General features: G+C 37.9%; 1 protein-coding gene across 12 annotated transcripts; it reads left to right on the forward strand.

Annotated features, from left to right (window-relative positions):
- Positions 1-235: 235 nt before the first annotated feature.
- LOC143879948 (protein NRT1/ PTR FAMILY 8.1-like) lies at positions 236-8,647 on the forward strand. Of its 12 annotated transcripts, none has more exons than XM_077382665.1 (6): positions 351-365; positions 1,299-1,393; positions 3,320-3,504; positions 3,581-3,798; positions 4,837-5,387; positions 7,499-8,647. In XM_077382665.1, exons 3-6 carry the CDS (start codon positions 3,339-3,341, stop codon positions 8,331-8,333), a joined length of 1,770 nt encoding a protein of 589 aa, XP_077238780.1. In that variant the 5' UTR covers positions 351-365; positions 1,299-1,393; positions 3,320-3,338; the 3' UTR covers positions 8,334-8,647. The 12 variants fall into 12 exon arrangements, with proteins under 12 accessions (XP_077238781.1, XP_077238784.1, XP_077238780.1 ...); XM_077382667.1 differs by lacking the exon at positions 351-365 and adding an exon at positions 394-547 and having other exon boundaries at positions 3,314-3,504; XM_077382664.1 differs by lacking the exon at positions 351-365 and adding an exon at positions 394-547.
- Positions 8,648-9,102: the final 455 nt, after the last annotated feature.

Consider the following 9,102-nt stretch of genomic DNA (forward strand, 5'->3'; position numbering starts at 1 on the left):
GGCATATTGTTGGACATATACTTGCCTTTTCAATCAATGCTTCTGATTATGCAAAATGAGAACCTTCTATAGATTGTGAGGGTCAGGATCATTCTATGGATATGATTTTTGGGCACAACCTATTTACCGTGTGGCCGAACAAATGGACGGCTCGGATCATCCTATGGAGTGAACCGTACTGTACATTTTGAAAAAAAAAGGGGTCTATACGGCCACGCATCATATAATTTCTCATGCAAAAGAGACATATGGACCATTTGGTTATTTAATAGTGGGCCTGGTTTGGCTCGCTTTTTTCCTCTTGACTAAACAAAGTCCAACTTTCCCGCGTCTCTTGGAATCTTTTACAGGATCACTTCCACTAGGTATGTCTCGTAAACAAGTCAATATTTAGCTTTTTCTATTATTTTTTTGGGGGTTTGGAATCAAGATTTTATCCAATATGAAACCGATTCTAGATAGAATTTCTCACCTGGGTTTGACTAAAATCACTTAAATCTCAGTGCCCATAATTCCACTGCAGTTTGATTTCTCGAATGTTGAATTGGTGAACTCTCTTCTCTGTGTTTTTATATTTTTATACTATTTAATTTTTTGACCCACAATTCTCTTGTAGTTTGATTTCTCTAATGATGAATTGGTGAAATCTCTGGTCTGTGTTTTTATATTTCTATATTATTTTAAGTTTTTGCTTATTTTTTGGGTTTTTTTTATCTTGATTTTGATTGGACATAAATTTCAGTGATTATTTCTTAGATGGGTTTGGCATATATTATCACTTGCAGTAGAAAACGTTGGGCTTATTTGTCTTGGTTTCAGTTTCTTCATTGACTTGTGCAATTCTGTGATATGGGTATTTTTCGTCTGTTCTTGTGATGCTCTACATGCCAACTATGGCTGTTGAGAGACATTAAAATACCAGGAAACTCCATGCTTTCTTGTTTGTTTGTGGGTGCTTTTCAACCTAATAATGTTAAATTAAGAAAGGGGTGAGTAGTTTTAGCTGATCTGGGTCTTTTAGGAGAGCCAGTATTTATAGATCTGAACCTCTCAATTACATGTAGCCAAGCAGAAAAGGAGAAACTTTCAGAATCTGATCATCTTTGTGATTGATAATTGTTGCTTGCTGATTTAATTCTCTGCCGTTCTTGTAAGTTCCATGACTATAATGCGTCTTACATTAGCAGTAGCAAGAATCTTTTAATCAGGGTGCTTCACTGGTTTTGTAATTTTGCTCCTACTTCATCTTAGTCATGCTGTATTATTGATAGTTTAGACTCTCTTGTTATTTTCTACAGATTCCTAGATTCTCCTACTTTCTGACCTTTCCAAAGATCACTTCTTCTATGTTCCTACAATGAATTTACTTCAGCTCCCACTTCATGAAACTAAGGTTTGGTTGTTTCATGCAGCTATCCATGGAGTTTGATTAAACAGAATTCTCTTCGGGCATGTTTGGATCTAGGAATTTTTGCTTCTTTGAAATAACTTTCCCTAAAATACAAGAAATTCATACTTGCCACCTTAGATGACTAACATTCACTCATGTTTATTTTTTAATTTGCGAGACAAAAACAGAGTAACCATCATTATTAGTTGCGCAAAGTAACAACTATCACTGGGTCCAAAGGTGGGAATATATGGGTGTGTTGCCACTTAAACCCCAAGCACATCTCCCTTTATTTAGAGGACTGTAATTTCTTAATTCATATCCATTTTGGGACTTCTAACATGGGAATTTTTTGATAATTTTTAATTTGGACAATATTGAGAATACCTCGTCCCCTTATATTATATGCATTGGCATTCTCAGACTAAGTCATAGAATGCGGAAAGTAGGCCTATCACAACTCCCATATTACTGTGAGATCCAAAGAGCTGAAAATTTTCCCCACTCTCTTACTAAAATTTCCTCATTCTCCCACATGACTGAACACAAAACATTGTATTTACTTGTCTTAGTAAGATTTCACATGCTATTAACAATGCTCTGTTCATTGCATGCCAATTGCTTCGCGTGCTAGATTCCGCCATGTTTGGGACTGGATCATTAGGAGAATTCATATTTGTTGAACAACTTCTCTATCAATCCTTAAACCATCTGATCTACTTCAATATAATAAAAACCAATTCTACTGATATTGAGACCTCAGACAAAAATGATATTTTACCTTTCAAAATTGTGATAGTAACAAAAAATGGGCATTGCAATCCAATAGTACTATAATCAAGACGTAAGGGAAATTTGGAATTTCTCATTTTAAACATAATTGTACACACAATTTCAGTTTATCAACTCGTTTCTGCCAGACAGTAATCATTTAACAAGTTATTTGGTTGTCACGTGTTTTTCATGGAACAAGCAACCCATCTTGTGGTTTTGAAACTTGTACATTTAACAGTATCCTTACTTTGACAAAAAGCAGCCAAAGTTATTTGGATTACAGCTGACATTTCTTGGCAACTTTTTTTCCAAAAAAATGTGAAAAATTCTTGCTCTGTTCACATGGTATAATTCTGAGTTGGTAGGTACATTCTGCATATTCTGAATTTCAGATTTGCTTCAAATATTTCATGTGCTTCATACCCCTTCCTCCTGCCTCTGCCTTCTACCACATTTATGGTTACTCTTCCTTTTTTTGTTTCACTGTCTTTGTCTCTATAGATAGTGTGTGGGATACAGTAAATCGGAATCACAAACAAGCCATTCTAACTAAATATAATGGGTATACAATAATAACACAAGTTACAATAGACAAATAGCTAATGAACATTTGAACACTATAAGAGAGGAAGCTTTGGGAGGGCTAGATATACGAGGATGCTTGAATTGACTGCCCTCCCTCGTGCTCGGTGAGAAGTTAAACTAAAAGAGGGCTAATGGGTTTTGGTCCTTTTGGATCCTTTACATAGTGAAGCCAAATGTAAAACCGGCATACAACCGATGCAGGACCCTAATCCCGGAGTAGAATTGAGATTGTTTCTTCAAGGCAATATTTTTTTTTCATTGGGATGTTATGTCACATATGCATCCTTTTGCTAACACATCATTTCATTATTGCATTTAATTTAAGTGGGAAAAACTTTTATGAATGTCTTTCTTGGTAGATGTCTTGAGTGCATTCCCAGTAGGCACAACTTTGTTTGGATGTGAGGCGTGATCGAGTGATATTTAATGCAATTGCATACAATGATTAGACTACTCTGATTCTCTAAATGTCCTGTTCAGTTAGTAAAACTTGATTACCAGCTTACAATTGATGCAAATGTCCTTTTCTGCTTTTTTCACTTATACACTTTGTGAATGATGAAGTTACAGGTAAAAAGGTATAAGGAACATGCAAAGAAAATCTTCAGAGTATCAAAGTGATAAGTCCATGGAAGAAGGCTATGTTTACATGGAAGAAGACCCCATTTACACAAAAGATGGGACAGTGGATATGCATAACAATCCGGCTGTCAAGAGTAAAACAGGAAACTGGAAAGCCTGTCCCTTTATTATTGGTGAGTTAGACCCATAACATAATGATATTCATTCCTCTACAGGATTTAATAACAGTGAGGTATCCATTTTCCACAGGAAATGAATGCTGTGAAAGATTGGCGTACTATGGGATGAGCACAAATCTGGTGGTTTATCTGAAGACCCGTCTCCATCAGGGAAATGCGACAGCAGCCAATAATGTCACGAATTGGTCAGGGACATGCTACATCACACCGTTGATCGGAGCCTTTATAGCTGATGCCTACATGGGAAGATATTGGACAATTGCTTCTTTCTCAGTCGTCTATGTCTTTGTAAGATTGGAATATGATTCTTTTTTAACATACTTTTTAAGTGTTTAAAATGCATCATCGAGCATGTTTTTAAAAGGCCTGGGCTCAACTCCACTCACTGAAGAATTGGGTATAGTTTAAAAGATTACAGCGATCTTGAAACCGAAAGAAACATAACTTAATTTGAATTATTGGAGTACCTGATATATCGATTGAGTAATTGGAAACTCAGAATACCAGACTTGCAGCGTATGCTTTTCAAATCCAAAAATCTTGAACACATATTCTGTAGAGTTCCAAGCTCACTAATTGTCGGGAACTCATTGAGTCCGGGCTGAGTTTTGAGTCTAAAGCATAGTTACCAGATTGGGAAATGAATTCGGAAATCGAAACGTGAAGCAGAAGCAGGAGACGCGACAAAAAAATTAGAGGGGAAACGAGAAATGAGAAAGTGATATAAAATCGTATGAGAAACGCATTGAGAGATTTCTTAAGAAACGTGTTAGAAACATTTCAAAAAAGATAAAGAAACGTCAAGTGAACGCATATGAAATACCAGGAAAACATATAGACTTGAAATTTGTAAGTTTCAAATTTCTACACGCTTTTGCACATAAATACATGCACTTATAATTTTTTCATAATTTTTATTTAACTTAGAGGCATACATAAATGAATTAAATATGCTCTTTACATATTTTATTTTTTAACATAGTTTTTTTACTTATTACAGTCTTTCTTATTATAGATCCTATTATTTTCCTTTTCAATATATATTCTACAATATTTTTAGTATGATTTCTGCAAAGTGTTTTCGGTACGTTTCACAGAACTTTACCGCACATTTGACATAAGTTTCCCACATGTTTCCCATGAGTTTCTATGCGTTTTGGAAATGTTTCCCCATTTTTTTTCCATGTTTTGGAAAAGTTTCCAAAATGTGTTTATGGGGAAACGTGTTTCCCACTTGCCGAAGGCGTTTCCAGCAACTATGGTCTATAGAAATTGAATTTGGTATTCTTTACTCCATAAACATTTAAAGTTTTCTATTGGTTACAGGGGATGACATTGTTAACAATGTCAGCATCCATTAGAGGGCTACGTCCGCCATGCAATAATGGTGTTTGTCACCCCAAGAAAGCACAAAGTGCAGTGTTTTTTTTAGCACTCTATCTCATTGCTTTGGGTACTGGAGGAATTAAGCCTTGTGTCTCTTCTTTTGGTGCTGATCAGTTCGATGAAAATGATGAATATGAGAAGAGAAAGAAGAGTTCTTTCTTCAACTGGTTCTATTTCTCAATTAATATTGGTGCCCTTATTGCTGGCTCTGTCTTGGTTTGGATACAAACAAATGTAGGGTGGGGATGGGGTTTTGGCATCCCTGCAGTGACAATGGCAATTGCTGTTGTGAGTTTCTTTTCTGGCACCCGGTTATACCGACACCAGAAACCAGGAGGCAGCCCCCTGACAAGAATTTTTCAGGTCGTGGTCGCATCATTTAGGAAGTTTAATGTAAAAGTTCCCTCTGACAAGTTTCTTCTCTATGAAAATGCTAAAGAGGAGTCTGCTATCCAAGGAAGTCGTAAGATTGATCACACAGAAGAGTTCAGGTGAGTGTACACGAGCCCCTTTTAGTTGTTGTGGATTATTTTGTAGAATGAGATCATTTTTCTTCGAATAATGTTAACTTACCAACTTCTCCAAAAGCTTAAGCTGTTGGAGAAATGCGTTATTTATCTTTTATACTTTAACACTCCCCCGCACGTGTGGTCCACTTGGCAAACACGTGGCACATGTGGTCCCACTATGGGCCAACCATCGCATGTGGATATCCAGGAGGTTTGAACTCGAGACCTTTGGCTCTAATAACATGTTCACTTACCAACGTCTCCAAAAGCTTAAGCTGTTGGAGAAAGGCATTATTAAAAATACAGATACACCCCCTCTAGTTTCTGACACATTCAACTCTAACCCTGACTTTCAAAACGTGACAAGTACACCCCCTGAAGTTTTTTTAACGCGACGGAGTAGACGGCGAGGTGGAAATGACCAAAGTGCCCTCGTCTTCCCCAACTGAGAATTAGGGTTTTCAGACTTGAAAACTGAAAATTAGGGTTTGATTCAAACCCTTGTTTCTTTATTAACATAAACCCTCGATTTAGGAGTTTTATTTGTCTTCGTTCACACCATTATCATGATTTGCATATAAACCCTAACATTTTAGGACTTTTTTTGTTTTTATCAATGTTTTTTTTTCTTTCTTGAAATGTGGGTTTGATGTAGCCATGGGGTGGGGTTTCATTGTTTGTGGTGGCGGTGACGGTGGTGGCGGGAGATGGCGGCGGCGGCGATGGCCAGAGGTGCGACGGTGGCAGTGGGAAATGGCGTAACCCTAATCCCTCTGCAAATGAGGGTATTTTTGTCCTCAAAATATTAACCATGGTTTGTTTCAGTCTTTCCGTCAGGTTAAACTGACGGACAGTTGACGGAGGGGGTGTACTTGTCACGTTTTGAAACCTCAAGGGGTGTACTTGTCACGTTTTGAAAGTCAGGGTCAGAGTTGAAGGTGTTAGAAACTAGAGGGGGTGTAGATGTAATTTTCCCTTATCTTTTATACTTTAACAATTAATGTTTTCTAAGACTCTTAGCTTATAACTCGTACTGATAAATTGTATGAATGCATGTTTGCATGTGTCTGTGCGCTTACATCATGGGTCTGAAAAAACATGAGTTTTTTTATTTGGTTAGTAAGCTACACTTCCTGACAAAAGCTTTAGATAGATGCCTTAACATACAGCTACCCAAAATCCAAACCCACTGTTTTTACTGCCCTACCTTCCATATCTCAGTTTTTGGAAAATTAAGCTCCCTCATTACACAGTCTAAACATGTAAGTTGGATGTGAACTTAAAAGATTAATGTTCAAGCTTCCTTTATAAAGGGATTTTGGCAACTGGAAGTTGTACTTGGACAAGTTATAGTTAGAAGCTTCTACATGGCACATAACGAGTTGTCGGCAAAAACACGAGACTGACGAGTTATTTAAACTGATGAAATTCAGTTTTGGGGTACTACGCTAAAGGCAAGGAAACCTTTCCCTCTATCATTGACGAAGAAACTCTCAATCCAAGTCACTGTTAATACAATAGAATTCTCCCTCTTGGAGGAATTCGGAAAACAAACAGGAAAAGTCATGTGCAGTGCAACAACTCAATGATGCCAAAACAAGAGATGACTGATAATATAAGAGTGAAACTAATATTGTTTTTTTTTCCAGACAATTGAAACCCTCTTCACAGGACCACAAGTTATTGAAAGAACATGATTTTGATAAATGAAAGTCGCAGCAATCTGATCATATAGCATTCTCACTGTTTTATCTAACCAATATGGAAGGAATCATAACATTGTCAAGGGGGCCATATCGAAGCACACTTATAAATTTATTATTGTTGTTGTTGATGATGATTTTGTTATTACTATTTAATTATTATTTGCATAAATTGTAGTGTTAAAAACTGCGTCCAATTGGGCCTTCCGATCGTTTTAAACATGGCCTTAATGTTAGTTTGCTAATGAGATTAACTTAAAATAATCTTATTTTCAAATAAGAACATCCTGCTGGCATCCAAACAGGCCTTCAAGTTTTCGTCCTTTGCTAAGCAGCTGCATATTCTCTTTTTCATTCATCGGCATAATCTATAGCAATCGTTGCGACCAGGTTCTTCGACAAGGCAGCAGTGGTGACAGAAACAGATAACATCAAAGGTGTGGTGGATCCATGGAGACTCTGCACAGTGACCCAAGTCGAGGAGCTCAAGGTCGTAGTGCGGTTGCTTCCCATATGGGCAAGCGGCATAGTTTTTGCCACCGTATATAGCCAAATGGGCACCATGTTTGTGTTACAAGGCAGCACCATGGATCTTCACATGGGTAAGCACTTCGAAATCCCTGCGGCAACTCTATCCATCTTTGACACCATCAGTGTCATCTTCTGGGTCCCAGTCTATGACAGATTCATTGTGCCAGTTGCGAGAAGGTACACTGGCCATGACCGTGGCTTCACCCAGCTACAACGTATGGGCATTGGCCTTGTCATATCCATATTCTCCATGTTGTCCGCTGGAATCCTCGAACTAGTAAGGCTCCGAATGGTGAAGGAACACAACTACTATGATCTCGAACATCTACCCATGTCGATCTTCTGGCAAGTGCCGCAGTACTTCCTCGTAGGGTTAGCTGAGGTCTTCACCTTCATTGGGCAGATGGAATTCTTCTACGATCAGGCACCCGATGCCATGAGGAGCATGTGTTCCGCGCTCTCACTTACAACTGTTGCTGCCGGGAACTATCTGAGCACTGTCCTTGTCACAATTGTCACAACTATATCAACTAAGGGTGGGAAAGTTGGGTGGATACCGGATAATTTGAACCGAGGGCACCTTGACTACTTCTTCTGGCTTCTGGCTGTGCTTAGTCTGTTGAATTTTGCGGTGTATCTCTTGATCGCAAGGTGGTACACGTATAAAAGGCCAAAGGGGGCTGTTCGTTTATAGCTGTAAGATGGTGCGTGGATGATGGACATGCGTGTTTGCCCGTGGAGAGCTTCAGTTTCAGGCATGGATTGAAGACTAAAGGGCAAGTGGTTATACATTTATAGTTTGCTTTGCATACTTTAAAGTTTGTTTTTACAGGTTTTACAAGTCTTAAGCATCTGCAAATTTCGTAGCAAGTGTTAATGAATTTCTTTATACTCATTTCATTTGCATGGAAAGAAGACATGCATATGTTGGAGCTGATGAATTTATAGAATATAATATGGTGTATATAGAGCAAATATGTATATAAGATGTGTGTGATCATTCCTCTATATTATGCAAATACTAGTAAGAAGAGCCTCCGGTGATGTGTGCACGTGAGAGGATTTTTCCTCCAGGCTCTGCTTCTTTTTACGCAAAATGGATGTTAAACAACTAAAATTTGTTCTACGCCCATTTTACGTTGAAAGAAACAGAGCCTGTGAAAAACATTTCCTGGTTTTTTCTTCCACGATAAATGATGATGGTAAAGTTTCAAGCACAGAAATATAGTATACCTGAAAGCAACGTTGGCTCAGAGAGTTAAGAGGGTCCAATTCGTCCGATATTATCTGTTATTTGCAGCATAAGATCTGAATCTCTTGGGACCACTGTCTACAAAACAGTTTTGATCCAATATCTTTAGATATGAGAAATTTTTGAGGTGTTCAGAGCCATTGATCTATTAATCCATCACCAGCCTGTAATTAGGCATTAATCCCATGCTAAAAATAGATGGTTCGATAGA

This window comes from Tasmannia lanceolata, unplaced genomic scaffold (assembly GCF_043159265.1).
Source record: "Tasmannia lanceolata isolate RefF3 unplaced genomic scaffold, GAP_Taslan_0.1 ptg000006l, whole genome shotgun sequence".
Taxonomy (NCBI): Eukaryota; Viridiplantae; Streptophyta; class Magnoliopsida; order Canellales; family Winteraceae; genus Tasmannia; species Tasmannia lanceolata.

Coding starts and splice junctions, on each gene's coding strand:
- LOC143879948 (XM_077382666.1), top strand. CDS start 3,339: ATGCAAAGAAAATCTTCAGAGTATCAAAGTGATAAGTCCATGGAAGAA. Junction 3,505..3,580: donor AGCCTGTCCCTTTATTATTG/GTGAGTTAGACC, acceptor CATTTTCCACAG/GAAATGAATGCTGTGAAAGA. Junction 3,799..4,836: donor TCTCAGTCGTCTATGTCTTT/GTAAGATTGGAA, acceptor TATTGGTTACAG/GGGATGACATTGTTAACAAT.